The following is a 23,337-nucleotide window of genomic DNA, read 5'->3' on the forward strand; positions in this document are numbered from 1 at the left end:
TTTCAAATTTAAATAAGAAAAAAGGTTCTTTCTGCAACCTTCATGTGGATGAGTCTTTTGGGAGCCAAATATGGTTCCCTTATAGCATCGCTCTGAAGAACCGCTGTGGCACATTTATTTTTAAGAACATAGGGGCCTCTAATGGTAGGCTGTTTACTGACCTGGACTGTCTTTTGTTTTCTCTTCTTTACTTCAATCCAGTTTACCACTCACAGAGAACTTCAAAAAGCATCCTTTGTGCCCTTAAGTGGCAATAAATGATACTCCAGCACTTGGCAATGGTAATTATCAATGAGAGAGAGACTGGCTTCAAACTTTTACTTAAAAATTGTATTTATTTGCATACAAACCAATAGCAACAAATATAAAAAAATATACAAAGAATTACAAACCTGGGTGAGTTCATGCAGTCTTTATTCAGTCCCAGATGACATTTCCCAGATGGTCCATTGCCTCAGATACAGAATACATATCCTTAAGTGAATAATTAAAAGAGAGATTTCTTGCCCAAGACAGACTTGTCCTGCAGCTGAGCAGCCAGCAAGCTTTAAATGTCCATATTTGCAACTGAGCTGAAATCTTTACAAAATTGTCAGAAAAGCTACTGAACTGAACGCTCAATTCTGAGAGAACTCTTTAAAAAAAAAAAAAAATCTAAGAAAAGGTCACCACTCTCCTTTCCACCACATCGCCAAATTACATGCTCACAACTGGCTTTCTTTATGCTAGCAGAACAGACAGTTTACTGCTTCACTAATATTCAAGCTCAAGGAATCAAAAGCTGCACTTTCTAACTAAGCAGAATTCTGCTGAATTCTGTTTCACCTTTCAGCTTTCTCAGAATACACTTCAGTCCTGTCCAGCTTGACAAGTCTTTCAAGCCTTGAGTGTTTACTTGAAATCTTTCAGTTGAAAATGTTTAAATATCTCCTATAGAAGATAACACTAATGCTAGCAGAATACCCAGGCAAAACATGACAAGACCTGGGTGCAGAGCTGTGCTTGTGATGAACCACTTCTTCAGATTCACTCATCATGGCATTTTAAATGTATAGATTGCAAACAGTGTCAATCATTATGTTAGTATGTTTGTTTTATTAAATTTGTTTTTATTATACAGATTTTGACATGTGATCTGCAGCCATTACATTTTCAAAAGTACAAGGGATTTCCTGCAGACTGTGTACAATATCTTTGAGAAGGCAGTAAGCCCATATCTGCCATTACTCACTCATTTCAGTGTCCTACAATAGTGATTGTCACTTGATGCATGCTTTACTAGGATGACTGCCTAGCCCACAGTCTATGACAAAGCCATAAATATAGAAAAGGTACAGCGTAAAATATTTCAGAACCAGATTTTCCTGGAAAAGGTTTTTAGGTGACAGACTCCAGATACCACCTTGGACCCTTGTCTTATGTTGTGAATTTCTTGTGTGGGACAGTGAGACACAATCAGGGTCACCATTTCAATTCATAAACATCAGGGATTGCAACTGCTCAAGGCAGATTTGGTGACCTGATACTAAATCTGTGAGGGGAAAGTTTGCTAAACGTTAGAAAGAGCAGAAGGCAGAATTTATTTACAGTACTATATGAGTGGTTCATGTTAATAGGCTTTAAACAGGTGATTTTGCACATTACAGCTAATCAGACATGACAGAAGTTGATTTGCCCTGATTTTGAAAGTTTCAAAATCGTACATTGCACATGGGTGATAGCCTTTTTTTCTAAAAGTCTTGTTTTTGCCTTTAGGTTTGTAATTTTTCCAGAAACATAATTAGTATAATTATTTGATTTAATGAGGCCCATTTAACACATTGACAGGAGTTAACTTTTTTTTTTTATATAAGATGGGTACCTTAAATCAAGTCACTTTAATAAGTAATTACTTGTGGAAAGCAGCATTAAAAAGCATTAAATAGACACCCAGCTGAATAAATACGTACATCATGTCCATTTAATCTTGAACTGAATAAGCAGATAATACAGGCCTTGAAAAGTGAAGTGGCTCTTCCATTTAGGAATTAAATTGACTGTATAATGTTGCAGATGCCACACAGGCTGGAGGCTCTAGCTGACCTGCAGTATATTACCATTATAATTGACTGCAGGCAGGGGTATTCCATTCTTCAGAGAATGTTAATGGAGGCAGGAAGTGACATTCTCATGTAAATGTTGGGCTGTGTGAATGGAGGACACTGGGAGTCAAAAGGCATTGTGAATTCTTGAATTTATAAGTATATATTTTTTTAACTGTTGAGTCAGTATAAATTAGCCCTCAACATGAGCACCAGTGCCATGTTTATAGTTAAGGTGTATTGATTAATCAGTTCTGTTTGTACCAAGTGACTGATTACTTTTACCAGGTTGGTAAAACAAGACAGGTGGGGCATTATCTCTCCTTCTGTATTTCATTTTCAAGGCTTTCAACCAGACTGAGCTGTATGCTTTTTCATCATTCTACAATAAAAATGATTTAATTGCTGAAATTTAACCTATTTCTAGACATCTACTGTAAGTCAGCACAACATTCAGGAAAAAAAAATCACTGTAAACAGTCAGCTGCTCAAGCCACACTGAATTTATAACAATTTGTAATGTTTTTATAGTTTGAAAGTATCTTTGTTATGAATCCTGTACCCAGTCTCCATCTGTGTAGTCTTTGTGTCTTCATGGGCTTTCGCCTGGGTACTTCTTTGTCCCAACAAAATAAATATTAGATTAAGTGAAGGATAAACAATGAAATGTCATTTGAGTCTATTTTCTGTTAAATGTTATACATTCTGACAGAGCTCTTTTAGCATTGCTGTTGTTCTCATGTTTTAATTGGAAAAAACTGTGGGTTGTCTTCACTCTGCATTAAGAAAGTAAGCCCCTGTCAGATACATTCATTGCCCCTAGTTTTGCCGTTCGGTGAAATGGTTTTGGCAGCCTATGTGGGATATGGTAGCACTGTATATTGGAAATATGGAAACACTGGCTTCCATTAAAGCCAATGTGGTCTATTTGTCTTGAACATCCAACAATACGGTAACTTTATTTTTAAAAAAGGCTAAAATATATTTGCTGGTATGCTGGAAATAACTTTGTGCCTGTTATTTGTTTGATTTTTATTTAAAACTAGGGGGCTCCGCCCCCACCTCGCTTTCCTCGCCCACCTCCGAGTTTGCTATACCGGATATACAATTTAAAGGAATTGTTACATATGCATTATTTTCACTTTTTCTTTAAAACTTTTGTAAAAACAATACTGTACTTGTTCTTTATTTCCGGCCCCGGGCGTGGTTAAATCTCTTTCTCGCAGGACGTATAACGCTGCTCGCATTGTGAAGTGGGGGGGGGGGGGGGGGGGCAGCTGAACGCACGCTAAGGAAAAGTGGTTGGATCATCTGCTGGCTTATAGATGCTGGCGAGCTGCGTATTCTGCTTGTCGCGCTGCGTGTCTATCATTTAAAAGCCTGTACAGCAGCTTTCCTTTTGCCACTTCGCATCTCTGCCGCTCGCATTATGAAGGGGTGGGGGGCTTAAACACAAGCTAAGGAGAAGTGGTCGGGTCATCTGCTGGCTTGCTGCTGCTGCTGCTGGCGAGCTGCATATTCTGCTTGTCGCGCTTGGGGGGGCATTAGTTGAATGCATGCTAAGGAGAAGCGGTCGGATCATCTGCTGGCTTGCTGCTACTGGCAAGCTGCGTGTTCTGCTTGTTGTTGTTTTAAGAGCTGGGAGCACATGAAGCTTGTCTGCCAGAATCATTCCAACAACTGCTAGGTTAGATGTCCATGAACTTGTTTTAAATGTTGTCTCACTGCCTTGTCTCGTGTGACTTTAAAGTGTCTCTCGCGGGACGTCAGATTGTCTTCCGAGAAGATCACGCCTCATCTCCCTAGTCTCCCTTCCAAGATTTTTTTTTATAATAGAGAGATAAGTTAATTGACTTAATTTTAATTACATATCACTTTATGAGTTTTGCAAATCATTGCATTCTGTTTTTATTTACATTTTACACAGTGTCCCAGCATTTCTGGAATTGGGGTTGTACTATCATGACATAAAACAACTGACATATTTAAATCTTATAGTGTAATATGCATATTGTGTTTCTGAAGGGTGGTTAGTATTTTCTATTCAAATACAGACTAAAGTTTTTTTTTCTTTTATCTAATTTTGGCAGCATCACTTTACCTTAAGCGTCTCTTATCACTGTGTTCGTATTATAATTATTAACTGAACTTAGACTCCAGTCTATAATTACAGTGTAACTTAATGTTATTACAGCTTACTTAACTGGGTGGTACAAATTGTCATACCATACCTCATTGTATACTTAACCAAACAAATTCCCAAATTATACAGCAATAACACTGGTATGATTACATACTGTGTTTTTATTTTTATTATGTGTTCCGTCACACATTTTGATAGGATTTTTGGGTTTTTTAGTATGTTAAAACTGTTTCTGTTCTTGTTGTTACCTTATAGTTTAGTTTTAAATGTATATTTTTAATTTCTTATTTTTGTTTATTATGAGACTTTTTCAAGGACAGTGACATTTTTTGAAGTTTTGGTTGTGGACATTATCAAACATGTTTGGCAGCATTGTCTTTTGTCTTTTTTTCTCAGTTAATGAACTTTAGGCTACACATTTTTTGAATTTAGGGTTGGGCACTTGGTATTTTCCTAACATATCTAACCTATTAAAGAACAACTCAGGAACATTTCTCGGCCTGAATTTGTCTAGCAACTAGGAGTTTGGTGTACCATTTTGTCTTGACACTTTTGACACTAGATTCATTTTTAACTGCGTTTCCTCTGCGGGTCTTTGACCCTCATTTAAATGAAATACTGTTGCTTTGTGTTACTACATAAGAATAGTTACACTGGTAAGTAATTACAGCAAATTATTAGCTTGTATCTATTTATTAGTGCATTGTAATAAAATAAACTTTATTTTGGAAATGAAAAAAATGATTACTTGCACATTAATGCTTGTATTATTGCTGTAAATGTGCATTTGGAATATACACACACTTCTATATGTGTTTTTTCACATGTAGAATCAAATTCTTACATTTTTGAGTTTTTACAGTTTGAAGTATATTTAATTAAGTAATAATTTTGTACTGTCTTGATGTTCATTATTTACGCAATGCCTTAGTCGTGGCTCTGTGACCAAGTGGTTGTGCATGTGACATCATACAAATATGGTACCGATCAGATAGATATTCAGGTTATCCCTCAATGGATAAAAAAAAAATCTTGTTAGTGGTAGTTAGTTTTAAATTCAAGTAGGCCCTAGTGTCAAGTTTTTTTTTTTGTTTGTTTTGTTTTGGTTTTTTTTCTTGTCTCGTCAACTACAATTTTTGTTTTGCAATATATTTATTAGCTAGTAGATTCTGTTTTTGACTGGTATTTTGACCTGTGCATTTTCTTTTAAAAATATGTTCTAAGCATTCCATTACTTCATGTTCATTTTGTGTTCATAATAATTCTCTGCCACTCTATAGCATGATTCCACATGGGTTTGTAGTTACAGGAGCTAAAGCAGATTGAGATTGTGTTAATATTCTCCAAAAGACTTATGATCCATTGTGGGTTTCACCTTAAAGTATGGTATTTCTTTTTACTTGCTCACTTTTAGTTTAATTTCTGTTAAATGTTTCGTAATTGGCACTTTTTGCCGTACACACTCGAATCCAAACAAAATTTTTATAGAAGACACCCTGGTGTAGAATATTCCACTTGTGGCATCATGTCGCCGCTCAAAAAATTTCATATTCTGGAATTTCGGATTAGAGAAGCTCAACCTGTATATGCCTTTTTCAGATGGACCAGATCTTGTGCAGTCATCTGTCCTGCCAGTCTGCTACACTGCAAAAAATGAAATCTAAGCAAGTGGAAAAGTATTTACCATATATCATGACATTAAATCTTATTTTCTTTATTGTAGGAATTATTGACTTATCAAATAATCTGTACTTACAATTATTTAGCTAACTTTAAGAAATATTGTCATTTAAATTTAGCTTTCCCCATTGGCAGATGTTCTTGCTAAATAAAAGCAAAACAATTCCCACTTAAAGTTTTTTTTTTTGTCTAGTTTTTGCATAAGCATTTTTTGCAGTGTAAAACTTTGTCTACAGTTAATGCACATTGTCTGTCAATGAGCATGTGAGTAGTCTTCTCTCTTGCCTCTGGTGACATTGAGTCATAATGGGGTGCACAGAAAGATGACTAAGTATGGCCTTTACCTTGCTATAATCTAAGATTTATGTTGAACCGTTTTTAAAGTTGACTTGATCAGACATTGTTCCATGCTTACTTCACAAGGTAAAAGTGTGCTTAAAGAGTTTTCATGTGTATGACAATTTGCAGTGTCACTTGTGAGGTCCTATGCTCCTGGTGATCTGATGATGCCACCTCTTCAAATCTCAGTCCAGGCTCTTCATGTGCAGCTGATAGCTGGTGGAACAAGCTGCTCCCTCCTTTTCAAATAATAATTGTCTTAATGTGTTTAAGAACTGTTTAAATACTTATTCAGTTTCTATCAGAGTAATAATGTTCTGTATAGGTTCTTGTAACTAAGGAAGTATAACTAACTTGCATTTTGTTCTGAGCTCTTCATTTGTGATGATCAATTTTGTAACCTTGTCCTGTAATTCTTGTTTCCCAGACTGATGTTTACTTAATTATGTTGCCATCTTTTGTGTGTCGCTTTGGATAAAAGCATCTGCTAAATGAATAAAAGTAAATGTAAATGCAACGACTTGCTGCAAGAGTTGTATTGTTTGGCAGTGCGTTAAAATCAATTGATAACTTTTTGTGAAAGGCAGAAGTAGAGATAGAATTTTCTTATTAGAGAAAATGCTTTTTTTTTTTCTGTCAGTGTACAGTATACTTTATAATGGCATAAACTAAATGATCTGGTATAAATTGTCATTTTATTATAAGGAGCATTTTAGCCCAATTATGTAATTTATTGTCATATTTTATATTTGTTAAAGACTTTTGTTTGATATTTTGTTTTTGTTTTCATATTTACAGCATCTCACCCTCGTGTGTGACTCATAGATACATATGGCATTACTTGCTAATACTTTGGTGAAGGAAGAATACATTCAGATCTCATAAGAAATTAGAAAAAAAGAATTAATTGGACATATTGGGCTCTGATAATGGATAAATGAATGACTGATTTTTTTGAAAGAAAATAGATAAAAAAGACTTTTGTTTTGAAGAATTGTTTTGTTCAATTTGAAGCTTATTGTGTATAATTTTACTCTATTTCTTAGGAGAGGAACTGGGACTGGATGGATATTGAGTGGAAGATCCAGGGAATTTTTTAGTTTTTTTTAATGTTATTGTTAAATTGTCCATGTATCTCTAGTGCCTTGTTGAGTAGTGGCCGATTAATTCTGTTAGTCCAGTTGTCTTACACAATGTGGTAACAGAGTTTTGCTCCTGTAATGTGAATGTCCAGCAAAGTGACAGCTGTTTCTGCTTTTGTTTTTTTTTTTTATTATTTTTATTTTTTTATTGAGTTACTTGTTGTCTTGTGAATGGGATTTGTGGGTGCTGAAATGTTTTATTGTGGGAGCTTGATGACATCACATGTATACTGTATTTGTGCAATAAGCACTGCTGTAAACAATAGGGCTGTACTCATGGAAAACAAAACACAAAACAGTGTCAGCCATTAAACAAAATAGTGATGCAAATAAAGTAAAAGAAACAATAACAAAAATAAGTGATGCAACCTGTCTAAAACTTCCTCAAAATGAAACAGAACACTGACTTACGAGATCCTAACAGCAACTGCCTAAATAATGACCAATTAATCTGTGCCATTCTCCTTTATTTTGGGTGTACCCTCCCCATTTATAACTAATTGACATTTGCCTCACCCCTGTTTGTCTTTACAGCTGGACTTTCCATCTACTGTAAGTGCCAGCTGCTCCATTTCTGTTTTTCCTGTGCAGTCAGTTGTCTTACAGCCAGCTGGTAGCTGCCACATTCTCTGCTTGTCTGTATAGCCAATCAAGGTGCCAAATATGAGGTAGCTTTCTTATTTTTGACTTGTTCCTGTTTCATCCAGCCTGTCTAGTCAAGGCAATGACACATTGTTTCTGTCTAGTGTGTTGTAACATCTCTAATCCAAAAGAAGTCATAAAAAACAATATTTTTTATTCTTGTTTGCCCTGCTGGATCAGTTCTCCAATGGTTAGTTCACATATACACTTTTAAAAATATTCATTTTACTTAGATTTAAGCTCAGGTTTGCTTTTGCGTTTGAGATCTTTGCATTTTTTTGGAAATTATAGTAAAACAGGCAATGTTTTTGACTTGTATGGGATTACATTAATTAGTGTGCTCTATTAATAATTAACAAATAATATACATTCCCCACCATTCAAATACCATGTCAGCGTTCCTTAAAAATATTTCAAATGCTCTTGGTCTGACAATGTATTTAATAAATTTACCCCTTAAGGTTATTTTTAGAGGATTCTGTTTGATAAAATAAAGTTTTTGGAAACCTATGTGTAAATCAGTAAGTTCAAAGACACTATTATGAAATTTGGTTTGTGAAGCAACAATGTGGTAAACTTATTGCCTGGGTAAATACATTTTAAGAAGCTATATGTACTTTTAAAGGAGTAGCTGATTGTGATGGATTCTTTTTGTAGAGCCAGAAGCACAATCTCCTGGTGCAAATCAATGTGCAACCCTATTCCTCCAATGTAGCTGCTAAATTTAATTTTGACTTACTTATTAATCAAAACCAATTGTTACTTTTTGAAGCAGAACTTAATTTATTTAACCAACCCATTCCTATCTAAAGTTGACAGGAATAGGACGGTGTGATTTAAAGACCTTGGGTCTTAAGAACACTGAAAATCATGTCACATTTCCTCTTGTATACACAAAAAAAACCTATGAGGTAAACTTGGACATGGCTGCTATTTATTGTACTACATACAATATGTCCCATTGTTTTATTTTGTGCTGTGATGTCTGTTTTTGTCCACTTCCTCCTTTTTAGCTCTATTTGCAGCTAAAATAAGTTCTTCAAGTTACTTTAGATACTGGTTAGTAACTAGTTTATTGGATAAATAAAAATGACAACATCAACAAATGTATAGAATGTTTAAGAACTGCTGCTGTTTTTCAACTTATTAGGAAAGCTTTAGAACTTGTATTTTAAACACATTGGCTTCCCCAGTTTGCCACATCCTAAGTACCATTGCACTCTCCTTCTTACTTCATATTTTCTTCTCTTTCTCTCTTGACCATGACTTGTCTTCTTCTCACAAGTAAGACTTTGCCCCCGTCTCTTTCTAACTAGAGGATCAGTAGGCTAATAGACATAAAGCTAAATTGCTATCTGCAAAGAACTTCCTGTAGGAGTCATTGAGACCTAAGCACCACTTAGAGGCCCAAATCTATTCACCAGATTTTTGGGATAAGGTATCACATATCTGCTGCTATCGCTAAATCCAGAACAGTTATGATGGGGAATCTATTGGTCTCTATTAGAAATGTGAATGTGCTGACTTTCTCATCCTCTACCTTCAGATGCGTATCATCTTTGGGGAATCACTTCTTTTTAATGTTAGTGTGCCCTTGTTGCCCTTCAAGGTTTGACTTCCACTTCTACTGACAGACTATTTCACCCCCTACCAGCCTGTTGTCTCGCCTTATTGTGTAATGATGTCCATTCACTGCTTTTGTGGTTCTGTCTTTTTCTTAAATGGTCTGTAAGGAAACTTATTGCTGCCCTGTGCCACCTTGGAATCCTTTGGCAAGAACAAACATTCTGAATTATATTTATATTTGTAATAAGTATGTAAAAAAAGCAAGCACTGTAATCTGGGGACACGGTCAAGACTCTGTGAGTGAGCTCTTCCACTTCAGAATATTTATCAATACCAGTTACCTTAATGTATAATTTCTGCTGAAATTTTCTTCATCTTTTTGTATCTTGATCCCATATCTTTTTGGACATGGCTAAAGTGTTTAAAATTCTGAAGGGAATTAGTACAAGGGATCCCTGCTACTGCTTTAAAATGTATTCTTTACCAAAACACGAGGACACAGAAAGAAATGTAGTTTACTTTAAAACCAGAGATGGACACATGGAATAAATTCAAAGATTGTGATAATTGATGTTTATGGACCCTTAAAACTTGACTTGATATAATTTGGAGAATGTAGATGTTGTTGGGAATACATGTCCTGTTCTCATCAAAATTATTCTAAGGTTCTAATCTGTGCTTACTCTTGCTCTTAATGTTGTCTTTATATAATTTTGATGTATTTTGATGTACTATAGAACTGACCATTTACTGGGCGGTCTATATCAAATGCATTGATCTTACTTCATTCTGATTATTTGCAAAATGCGTTTCTTAAAGGACTTTGTGGTGAATGGTTCATATTAGATTAGGTTTCACACAGGAAGATTTAATTTCCAGTCAAAATATAATCATTATGTCACTCAAATTTCCCTTACTATTGTTAATTCTCTCAGCCTCCTTCTTTGGCTCACTTAAAATGATGTTATAATATAGAAACCAGACTATATGTTACTGTATAAATGGGGCTACACATGAAAATTACACATTTCAGATTGCATAATTCTTTTACAGATTTTGACATGAGTATAATAAATATATGAAGCTCCTGTCTGAAACCAGTCATTATTTTACCAAACAGGGCAAATGGGCTTCTGCTGCTTTAGACCTTGAGCCTTATACCAGCAAACTTGCTGCATTGTGTCTTTATCGTTTTAAAGGATCACACAGAGTTTTTTTTTTTTGCACATACCATAAGATCCTGAATAAAGGACTATCTGTTAGGCAGACCACAGTTTATGAGTCTCTAGGACTGTATTTCTGATACGGATGTGAACAACACTGGAGCACCACAAGGAACCATCCTGACTCCTTTTCTCTTCACTCTGTACACCTTGAATACAAATATAACACCAGGTCATGTCACTTGCAGAAATTCTGAGATGATTCTGCACTTATGGACTGTACTGATAAAGGGGAATGAGAGGGAGTATAGGAGTCAGGTGGAGAACTTTGTTTTTGGTGCAAAGAGAATTCTCTGCATCTTAATATCAGCAAAAACAAGGAATTGGTTATAGACTTTTGCCACACCAAAGAGCCTCTATGTCTGGTCACTATTCAAGAAGTGGCTGTAGAGGTGGTCTACTCCTACAAATACTTGGGGGTCCACATCAATGATAGGTTGGACTGGTCTCGCAACACAGAGGAACTATATAAGAAATGGCAGAGCAGGCTTTTTTTTCTTAGGTGACTGTGTTCCTTTAACATGGGAAGTGATATCCTTCACATCTTCTACAACTCCCTGATGGCCAGTGCGTTCTTCTATGCTGTGGTGTGCTGGTCCAGTAACAGAGGCCCACCATATTAACAAACTGATTAAAAAGGCAGGCATCAGTCATGGGATTTACCCTGGACTCCCAGGAGCTAGTATCAAAGGAAAGAATGAAAACAAAATTCATAGCCATTATCAGCAATACTGTACATCCCCTCTCTGACACACTGAGTGCTTTCAGCCAATGAGTTATTCATCAGATGTGTGTCACGAAACGCTACTGGGGCTCCTTTATACCAAATATTCTTCATTTGTAGTTATTCCGGTGTGTGTGTATAGTTATATGTATCCATCTATTTATATATTTAAAGAGCTATTTTAAACATATGCATTCTGCAGATTTCCTTTCTATATTGGACTAGAAAGCTAATGCACATCATTGATTACTTCTTGTACTTAGAACGGCAATTAATTCCTCATTGCATGCTTGTGTTTTTATTTTCAATTTGCACCTACTAACTAGGGATTAATAAATACTAGGCATAAGCAACAATTACTTGTGGATCAGCTGAATTTGTCTTACACTTTTAAGTGTACTGTTCATAAAAGCTTCTCAATCATACGTACAAACTTTGCTTCATTTTCGTTTTTCTGTTTACCCATTTATTTTGCATCGAGAACCACTGCTTTTTTTGCCTAGACCAAATATCTCGATAGATTTCAAGAATTGTGTAAGTCTAAGACATGATTGCTTAATGAGCTTTATGGATAAAATTAACTTTTTTGTCTCCTCCTTGTCTTTAGGTAATGGAGTGTGCAACTGTGGTAATTGTGACTGTTGGGATGGATGGCACGGAAATGCCTGTGAGATCTGGATTGGAGATGAAAATCCTTAAGGAACATGCATAGCCACATTGAATAGACTTATTTGTGCTGAAAAAAAAAAATTCAGAGAAAAGAAGTAGAAAATAAAAATGCAAATCATTGGAAGGAGCAAAGAACACTCAGAAGCTGGATATAATTCTTCATTCAAATTTCTCCATATCACTTGTATAACAGCATTCAAATTACTGGTTACAAATAATCTTTATTAAAACTATAATTGTTGTATGCAAGTAAATCCAACCTTGGAAGCAAAAGCAGTTATCCTGAAACATTACCTTGTAACTTATGTATGGTTCCAAAACAACTTTATATATTTATACTGTATATGCAAAATTGTTATTTAGAAAAGCTTACATAATCATCCGGAAAGCTCAGTATATTCAATCACAGATAACTGTACAATGCTATAAATCAATCTTTGAATGAAAATCAAATCTTTATTTTTCTTTTTTTTATTCCAATGCATATGTTGTCATCAGAATAACATTCTTACTGCTTACTGCAACTCTTTTAGTTGTCATTTTGCAGTCTTTGTCTCACATTTATGTGTATATGTCATAGCAGTTTGCCGTTTCTGAGTATAAAAGCATTCATCCCTAGTCAGTAGTCTTTTCAACACATGCTATGACTCTTTTTCATTTCATTCTCTTTTACAAATATTTGATGTTTAAGGGGCAAGTAAGATTTTTTTTATATCAAAGGCAATTTTAAAGGATTAAGGGATTTAGTGTTTTATAGATCATGGTAAGAAGTAAGAATGTCACTTAGTAATGCTGTGATTTGGTGGAATTTCTATGTTAAAAAAGTTTGCTTTCCTTAAAAAAAAGTGTTGACAGACATCCTTTTAAAATGGCTTTCATTTCAGTGGTGTAACAGCTTGCTCTGAATTTAAGTATCCTTAAGCAGCTTTTTCAAAAACAGACACAGCCCTGCTGTATGGTACAGCAAGTGTCATGGTGGCTTAGAACATTCTTTCTTTCTTTCCACCTCAAGCTTTAGAACCTTTGTGAAATAATACATTGACATATCTAAAGAATGTATTTTCATCATTACAGTACATACACTCTGGTCAACATTAGGACAGTTCTGAATTATTTTTGGTCATCTAGTGAAAAAGAATAATCACATACAAAACAAGGTTCTTGTCACAAGTGAAACACTTCCAATTTTTTTTCATTTTCCAAGATTTCTCTAACTCCAAAATACTTTTTTCCCACCTAATATCCACAAAACAAAAGCACTTAAGTCCAGCAGTGTACCCAACATTTGGAAGGAGAAGATCATACCTACTACTCTATCAGATTTTTTTTTTCCCAGGCATTTATTACACAACATAATTTGCTTTTCATATGCACCCACTGTACATTTAGGGTGGATTGGAAAAAATCTTATTGGACAGTATGTTGAAATTTCAAGTAATTTGGTCTTTTAAGCATGGACTGTGAAAAATATGGAAAGCGCACACAACAATAAAGAGATCTACACACCTTGGCAAGACAGAAACAAGACAAATAAACCTCTCTTGGAAATGGGAGTGGACATTAGAAAAGATGGCAACAATTGGTTGCTGGACTTCTTCATTGTAATGCCACCCTGTTTTTGACCCATCCGATGGAATATGCTAATTAATAATGGGCATAGTGTAAATTTAAACCCATTTCCATGCCCAGTATAATTACACTCTGTGAACTGTGTCGCATTAATTTTGTTTCTGATATTTCAATTTGCCTTTATAGAAAAATTTTTATTCAATATGTTGTATCTGTGTTTACAACAAACACAAACTACAGTGCAGACAAACTCTTTGCATATATGTATGTAAAGTTAGCAATACATACCAACAGTTCTTGATACACATAGCGTACTACATGCAGTTCATCAATACCATCCTCTTCCCATGCAAACAGATGAGACGACAGACAAATTAAAGATATTAACCAAAGCACATATAACAAAGCAGTTCACCCTTCACCCAAACATTTGTGTGTTTAAACATAAGTGAAAAACTGTTTAAAGACTTTTTTTTTTAGGAAGAAACACCTTTACAGAAAAATAAACAAACAAAAAATGTGCGTTTATTCATTTGTCATTTACAAAAATAAATTCCACCTTCATTTAACCAGTCAACTGGTTTGCAGGGCAGATAAAGCCCAGCATATAGGGTTCACTTTTGAAAACTGTTTTAATTTGGGTGGGAGTGGGATGCCAGCCCTCTGTAGAGTTGAAATGTAAAATTACTTTGTGCATATCTCTTTTTTTCTGTTACCATTAAATTCACTTTGTACAGACTACAATAACAAATTCTACCTAATGTGCTTCATCTTTTCTAATGAGAAAATAGCATAAGATCTCAACAAACAATGTGTTCCAGTTCTTTCCTTCATACCATCATAAACTCATCCATTTATGTGTAGAGAATATGGCATACTAATGGAATGGTGTAATAATGAAGCATAATTATGGCAGAACAAGAAAAAAAAAGTAAAATAAGGAAGAACAAACAAAAAATGTTGATCAAATATTACACCTGCTATATGCAGTAGCAAGTTGGGTTGGTAAAAAATAAGTCACTGAAGATGTGTTTTAAAATCTAATCACAGTTCGGTCTTCTGAAAGAAAGTGCCTGACTGGCAGCCAACTTCGACATTAGCACTTGATTATTTATACCCAGGTGTGATTCAAATAATCCTGTCTGGGTAGACGTACCCTTTTCAGAATGAATGTTAAATGAAAACGTATTGATCAAAGCTCCCAGAGAAGACTGAAGATGCCATAATACGAAAAATATGCTGCTTATCAGTACGCCAGTCATATTGGCAAAGTAAACTAGAAATATAAATAAATAAAATAGAAACAATTATTTGTTGTGATTTTTATTTATAAGTCAAGGACATAAACACTTTGGTAGATTAAGGAGAAACCAGTCACTGAAAAAAGGGATTTAAACAAAGGAACACTTTTTCCCCCATAACAACTTCAAATGCTACTATTGTTCTACTGAATGTGGACTGATAATGCGGCACCTTTAACCCAGCAGTGACTGGGTACATGTTTTTGCATGCTGGGTTAGAGGTATGTGCAGGCACATAGGCCACCATGAACAGTACTGGACTCTGCATGCTGAGCTAAAAAAATCCTCTCATATCCGTTAATATGTCTCATCATTAAAAAGTAGATTTTTAAAACTTTTTTTAATTCATCCTATATTTTTGCAATTAAAACATCATAATATAAGCTTATCTCTTGCACTGCTGTCGCAAGAAAGTACATAACACTAACCTTGCCCATGCTTTGCTGAACGGGTGAGGGATGCAGCCAATAGAAATGGCATTTACTTACATCCAGCTTTCTCAGGGACCAACTAAAGTAGATATTGTAGAAACAACTGTGACATCTTTTTATAGTCATAAGGATAGCTCATTAACTAAAGATGCCGAGCGCAGGAAAGTGAGTCTGAACCTGAAGCCTACAAGGCCTATAGAGTTTCCTAGAGCCTATGCTCTAAAAACTAAGGAGATCACATCAAATAAGAAACAAACAGCAGTTAGTATAGGTTGGGGTAAGGCAAAATGTTACCATTAGCTGAAATAAGCTGAGATATGGACCACAAGTAAAAAAAAAGAAAAGCATGAGACACTGAAAGATGCAGAGCTAGACTAACTTCATTCAGTCTTATTTGATGGGAAATGCAGGAGAATTGCATCGTTGTTTTCTGTAACAAAAGCCGGTGTGTTTGTCAGCCTGAGACAAAAACATTTATTATTAGTAAAAAAAAAAATGAAAGAAAGAAAGAAAAGGCTTGGGTACCTAGCCCCATGTGTCATATCTTCTCCCATGTTTCCTCTTTAGTTGTAGGAATGCTCACATGTATGTGAATTGGAAACTTACATATAACCCCTGCAAATATTCCAAAGACATCGGAGGGACAGACGTAGACAGGGAGAGAGCAAGAAAAAGAGAATAGGCTGGTACAAAAGGGAAACATGATGTCCATAGCACGTTTACAGCATCTTAGCTGGTATACTGTGGAATAGAAAACAGATCAGAATTACACTTTTTTTGAAACAGGGCTGAAAACCAATTAAAGGTAACCAACAGCAGGCAAGTGTGTGTGGTTGTGAAATACATCATTCACATGAAGTGTCACAGTTACAGAAAAGATTAAAAAGGCATTCCATATCTGGTAGGGCATTCCATGGTCAGAGTTAGCTGGTCATCCAGGTGTCTTCTCTTGGATTTATTAGCTACATGTTGGGAATTTCCCACTTGCAATGAGACAGTTCAGATATGGTGAGGAGTGACAGTTCAATTGCCTGAACCCCGATCCTCAACATTTGAGTAGCAGAGAGACTTGCCAGGATACATTGCTCAACAGTGGTATAGGTTTATTTGCAAGTCACCACAGCGGACGTGATCTAGCTATGTCGTCTTGCTCGTCTTGCTAACGGGTTTCCCACCATTCATTATTGCAGATGCACTTGTGCTTTTGCTTGGAGTCACTCCAGCCTTCGGAACTGTTTCCCCAACATCATGCAATGATGGCTCTCTGTACATGGCAACTAAAAAGAAGAAAATAATAATAGTATTAATATTTTTTGAAGTTGTAATTGTTATTATACCCACAAACCTTTGAAAAAAAAAAGAATTAATGTTTACATGTTCAAATCATTAGATGTGAAATCAATTAATTTCTAAATATTAAAAGTATGTAATTAATTTCAAAATGTTACAAATATATTAAACAGTTATATAGCTATATCTATGGTAAATGATACCTATTAATGCAATAAAGATTCTGAACATTATTTAAGGTAGGTGGATCTGATATGGTTAGGTTTCCTTGTCATGCATTGTAACCAAATCAGTGTAGTTGCTCCAGGACAGTCATTCAAGTTCACCCGATCACCAACTGTCCTGGAATGACAACTTTGATGCGATTCTAAAAACATCTTAAATCTGACAACTGTTCTGATATGAATACATGCCCTGGCCACAAAGTCTCAAACTAAATATTCTATGAACACCAATAAAAAGGAGGAAGATTTATTGAAAGCCAGAAATGTTTTCTTTAATCTCTCTCTCTCTCTCTCTATATATATATATATATATATAAAATCCAACGTCTGTCTGTCTATATGTCTGTCCGCTTTTCACGAGAGAACTACTTAACGGATTTAGATCGTTTTTTTTTCTAGAATTTGCTTAAACATTCCGGTTGATTTTGCGACTTCTCTCATTGTGCTAAGAATCATAGTTCACTTGCAGGAGTGATATATTCGTGCTAATCCGAGACAGAGGCTGCGAGCCAAGAGGAGGGGGATGCGTGATGTCAGGAATAGACAGCTGGGCAGGGCCCTCCTCACTGTCCTGTTTCACTACTATGTGGGCAGATGGCTAGTTTTTAATAAAAGAAAAATTCTGAAACTGCTTAATACAATTCAGGGATTTGGGAGGCATGAGGACTGGGTACTGAGCACAGGTTAGGAAGCAGAATTTTTTTTACATTTCTTTTATCTCAAGAAATTAGTCACCCAGCTGCAGCAGGGCACTCTCTGGTCCACTACTTCCCTACTTCCTCTAATGCAAAATTTCTCCTTCCTAAACTAAAAGAGGGCAGAGGGGGGAAAACAGGGTTGATGGGTGACAGGAATCACTATATTATTCAGTATTTGTTGTACACTTTGCAGTTTTCGGGATCCCTTACTTTGAAATATATAATGATAACAATAAAAGGTGATTTAATTAGTGTATAATTTCACATATACTGGTATTTATGCAATACTGTGAATGTGCTATGACAGCAATAGGTAATGAAATGATGGCTTACAGATGAATGATCTGCACATGCTCACAATGTAACTATTAAGCATTGTGGTTTCCAGTTTAATAGCAGCACAACTTCTGCTAGGTGCAGATTTCTATTCATAGAACACAAGTCTTATATTATTTGCAATGTAGTCCTCTGTTAAGTTCACATTTACACATATAGAACTGTGAACCTGAGGTCTGACAGCTTTTAAATGAGTTAGCAGTTGTCAGTAGAGTTACTGCAGTAGTCAAAATGTTGCAAGCAATGCATGTGAGCACTGCAAGACATGCAACAACATAGAGGACAAGAACTGTAGCCACAGCCATCAGTTCAGGGCTTGGGAGAAAGGCAAAACTTCCATTTTGTCTGCTATCAACATATCATTTTGTATTGAATAAACACATCGCAGTTATGCCTCTGATCCCCTTTTGGTTGTATTGGGTGCCAGCAAATCAGTTCTGTCAATGTTGGTATTTGCATATATTGGAGGTGTAGGAATTTGTACAGTCATATATATATATATATATATATATATATATATATATATATATATATATATATTTGCACACAACAGAACACGAAACAAAAAAAGAGTGAAAATATTTATACTTTGCCAGTTCATTTGGTGACAATTGTTAAATCATTGTGTGATCCTTCAGTACATTAAAAATCTAAATAAAGAAAACAAACATTTTCAGCATTGTAAAAGTCTTCAGTCTGGAAAAATGCAAAACCTGATGTTTAATCTTAACAGCCATGAATGCATAGCACACAATACAGGTAAAACGAGTAGAAGAATTATGGTCGAAATCTCAGATGGTGAACATTTGTTTCATTTGTCTGAAGGATGCCTTAAAAGTCTTTATTCCTTTGGTACAGATGGAGTTAAAGGGGAGTTGCAGGCGGCTAGCTTAATTTAACCAAACTGTATGATGAGTGATTTTTCTGGATTCCTGAAATTTGTCATAGACTTATAAAGATCTCAAATTTAGGAATCATAAAATCATTTCTTTTTTGTAACGACTTTCCAAGCAAATAAGATAAGTGAAGCAGTGATGCTGAATAAAGCCTGAAACAACTAAAATGCCATCAATGAACAGAACTAAAATTATAGGAATATATACAGTATATACAAAAGAAGAAAAGCTTGTCGAGTTGTGCAATATGTGTATGATGGCAATGGCAATGCCTGAATACACACAATTGTCCACAGGAATTATACCTGAGTGCTGGCTGTAGCGAGGACGAAGTTAATAAAATGCATAACACCATGGGGATGTCTATTCAGTAAGAATTTAAATGAATAAATACATTAGCAACATTGATCGCCCTTGGAATGATCATGCAAAAACATAGTCAATATGAGAAGGAAAAGCCTCTGATTTATATAAGTTATTCACTTTTCTGATAGATGCCTGGGAGGGAACGGCAGGAAAAACAAAGACTACTAAACAATAAACACTTCAGTTTCTCTAGGTCCCTGTCTAACTGGATGGTTTGCTTGCACGCTTCCTCACCTCAAAGTACCATCAAGGCATTTCATTTACCACTTCTCTCTCTCTCTCTCTCTCTCTCTCACACACACACACAAATAGACACTCTCTAGCCTGGGTCCTCTTCTCTGTGCCAGTTATCCCTTTGCCAAAATCATCTTTTGAAGGGCACAAATGGGTATTTAAATCCCCTCCTAAAGTCACCCTCGGCCAAGCCAGAAGTCCAAGAACTCTTTCAAAAATCTTTCATCATTATTAGAAAGCACACAAACACAGGATTGCCATTTGTAATAGACGGCAAGCATATATTGATGTCCTGGCGGGTATGGAGGAAGATCCTCACCCAGCTGGGAGGCCAGTACAATGGAAGAACCAAGGTAGACAATGGCATATGAATACTTTCTCCCCCAAAATCCCAGATAGCAGTGTCCCTGGGCTTCAGGTCCCATTCGGATACTCACAGGGCCTGCTGGTAACTGAAGTCCCAGAGTGCAGCCCTGGGTGCTGTAGGAATGAACAATCCCTACTTTATGGAACTTCTGCCTGACCCGGAAGTGCTTCCGACAGACCATGTCCTAGCACTGGAAATACTCCTGGGTGTTAAATAAGAAGGAATCACTACATCTCATGTACAAAGCTAACCTGGGAGGTGCGGAGGAAGAAAGAAGAAAATTGGGATTGGGATTGTGCTTGTGCTGAGGGTATTATTACAAAAAAAAAAAAAAACCCTTGTAAAGGTAATTTATTGTAATAAACCTTTTATTTGAATCTGGGACTTGTGTTGCTGTGGTGGTGTCTGAGGTTTGCGGTGCCCTGATGCCCCATATAGATCACCCCATATATTAGCAGAATGAAAAATGCTTACTCTGCCTCTATTCACATCACACTAGCCATGTAGCTAAAATGGCAGAGGGTTAGCAGCATGTGAACTACAATGATTACATGAAGAAAACTGTCAGTAAACACCTGCAACTCAAAAATGACACACATAGTTATGTCTTCATGATATCAAAATTGTTAACTTGGAAGGTGACAGTAGCTGAATGTGCTGTTTTCCTAGAATTTATGGTAAACAATGATAGATGCGCCTAAACATCTCAATTTATGATTAAGATGTTGAGGCCCATGTAGGGACAGTCTTTTAAACGAGACATTTTGATATACTTAGCCAAAAACTTCAACAGTTTTAAAATTCTACAGAATGTTGCACATCATGAGTATTTTCCAGCTGTAGCCAAGGCAGAGATTTATGCACATATGGAACACCAACTGAACATCCTAACTTCTGATGTGCTAAAAGCCTAATATGGAGACACAGGGCCTTATTATTTGTGTATGCATTTAATGAAGAGCAGCCACAGTGATTGTCTCACAGTGTATGCATGTTGCACAGATGCCTCATTCTCCAGTATTAAGAAACTTAGCTATTGATTGCAAATGTCAATTCTCTCACCAGACAACTATTCATTCATAAAGAAATATTTGTTAACTTATGTTTTAACAACATTTTTATGTATGAATGATTTATTTTATGTCATATGTCGAATGATAGTTCAGTCTTCAACTTGACTTGATTATGATGGCTTATCCTATTTTATGTTATTGTTTGGATCTAGAAAAAAACAAAACATCCACCCTATTGCTCTGCTTCATTCATAATGAAAAGTTTGCAAAGCTGCATAATCTTACTCAGGGTTCTGGGGTGCCTTAACACTAGAATTACCAGAGTCTACGAAAAAACTCGTAGATCCGACCCACCTTAAAACCGTTCTCACCTCTCTTTTGTCTTCTAAATGTGCCGATTTGGAGGAGCAGCGAGCAGCCGGCTATTCCGTCCCCCACCGTCGCAGAACGTTCACTAAGTTTTTCCAGCTCATGGCTTGTTTGATTATCTGGGAGTGACTGAACTGCTGGAGTTTTAGAATAGAAATAATAGATCGCTATTTGGAATACATGCATTTCATGCGTGTTCCGTTTCTACAGTAATCTGTGTAAACACATTGCTAAAACAGAAACTTTTTCATATTTTAGTAATAAATGTTACAAAATGTAGAATGTGTAAAGCCCGAGTTCCTAAGATCAAATAAACACTTCCACAAAAGCTTCACACATCATGTAACAGTTTCTGTGGCGTAGCATGCTAAGGTTTGCTTCTCAAACCAAGTAGCTTTTCTCTGCCTCACAAACATGAGTTCAATTCCCCGCTGGGGATAAAGTGTTACTTCTTTTTTTTGTTTTTAACCTCAAAATTTGTAAATTGGTATGCACTGTCAGTTAATGAGATCGTTATATTTTCATGTGGGATGCTCCTTTTAAAATATTTTTTTAACAATTGAGACTGCAATTAACATGAACAACTGTCCTTATAACTTATTTTTTTCAAGATCCATAACACACAGACAGACAGAGCACTGTGTAATACAGAGACAGACAGGCAGAGATATACAAACAAACAGGGAAGGCACACGTACTGAAAGAAAAAAAAATCAACATGTGCGTTGTTTCTGTAGCACTGAATGAGCTCACCCGCTCTAACATCACCCCTCCCCCGATCTGGCTCTCTAAGTAACAGCGCAAGTACAGACGCAAACCAAGTGTAATCAAGAGTACTGGTTCGATCCCCACTCACTCCTATATTTGCCGTTTTCAGTAGTAAGCTGCTCTTTTTGTTAATATTATACAGTACACACATGCACTTGATTTGCGTCTGTACTTGCGCTGTTACTTAGAGAGTCAGATCGGGGGGAGGGGTGATGTTAGACCAGGTGAGCTCATTCAGTGCTGCAGAAACAACGCACATGTTGATTTTTTTTTTCTTTCAGTACATGTGCCTTCCCTGTTTGTTTGTATATCTCTGCCTGTCTGTCTCTGTATTACGCAGTGCTCTGTCTGTCTGTGTGTTATGGATCTTGAAAAAAATAAGTTATAAGGACAGTTTGCTGACTTGGAGCACCACTGCCTTACTGTGCCACAAAGACGCGAGTTCGATTCCCAGCTTTGAAGAAAGTGATTTTTTTTTCCTCAAACGGACATTGAATTTATAAATTGGCATGCACTGTAAATCGTTAACTTTAAAATGTCAATCGCGGTTATTTCTGTTGATTAATTCATGCTTTTTTACTTAGAGTCAGAACAGGAGCTTTTTTCAGCTTATTCAGCTTCTGATCTGACTCAAACAGCGCCAGTATAACTTCACACCCAACCTGACGCTGTTCGTTTTCAAATAATATTGCATTACTTCGACGATGTTTTCTGATTGGTACTATTCGCGTCATAAAATGATTTCTTCAAAACGTCACATATATTTGTCTCTTTCTTTTTTAAAATGTGCGTTGTAGCACTCAGCAACTGGCCACCTGCATGTTCTTGCGCACACTAAATCAGACAGCGCTATATGCAATCATCAGATTCAAATGTTAAGTTATATAGCACAGAATGGAAATCAGCAGTTCTTAGCATTCCACCACGCAAGCTGTCATATCAACCGCCTACTGTAACTTGCTTTCTTTTTTCTTCGGTTATAGTCTTGAATAAAAAGTGCACTTGTTTTGTTATACTTTTACATCAACATATGTTCCTGTGTTTGAGCTACATGGGCATGCTCAAAAAATACGCGTGTAATACCACGAAAAGTGCATGCAGACACTTCAGTTCGCAAGCATTGGTACGACAATGCAGTCAACAAGTACACTGCAGAGCTTTTGCGCGTCTTTATGTGAAAACAGCAGTGTCAGACGGGGAGTGTCTGATGATTGCATATAGCGCTGAAGTTACTGCTCTTTACTATGCTTTCCTCTGCATGTCCTG

The 23,337-nt window shown here is 36.1% G+C and overlaps 2 protein-coding genes across 3 annotated transcripts in view; one reads left to right on the top strand and one right to left on the bottom strand.

Moving 5' to 3' along the window:
- The window catches only part of itgbl1 (integrin, beta-like 1), a 684,868-nt gene extending 670,339 nt beyond the window's left edge, over nucleotides 1–14,529 (top strand). The window contains exon 11 of the mRNA XM_028799973.2: nucleotides 12,148–14,529. Coding sequence (XP_028655806.1) covers nucleotides 12,148–12,239 — 92 coding nt within the window. The 3' untranslated portion in view covers nucleotides 12,240–14,529. The remainder of the gene's footprint in view (nucleotides 1–12,147) is intronic.
- fgf14 (fibroblast growth factor 14) overlaps nucleotides 13,531–23,337 on the bottom strand; it is an 809,830-nt gene continuing 800,023 nt past the window's right edge. For both annotated transcript variants that reach the window (XM_028799974.2, XM_028799975.2), the window contains exon 5: nucleotides 13,531–16,787. In XM_028799974.2, coding sequence (XP_028655807.1) covers nucleotides 16,648–16,787 — 140 coding nt within the window. In that variant the 3' untranslated portion in view covers nucleotides 13,531–16,647. The remainder of the gene's footprint in view (nucleotides 16,788–23,337) is intronic.

The sequence above is a fragment of the Erpetoichthys calabaricus genome, chromosome 4, assembly GCF_900747795.2.
Source record: "Erpetoichthys calabaricus chromosome 4, fErpCal1.3, whole genome shotgun sequence".
In the NCBI taxonomy this organism is placed as follows: domain Eukaryota; kingdom Metazoa; phylum Chordata; class Cladistia; order Polypteriformes; family Polypteridae; genus Erpetoichthys; species Erpetoichthys calabaricus.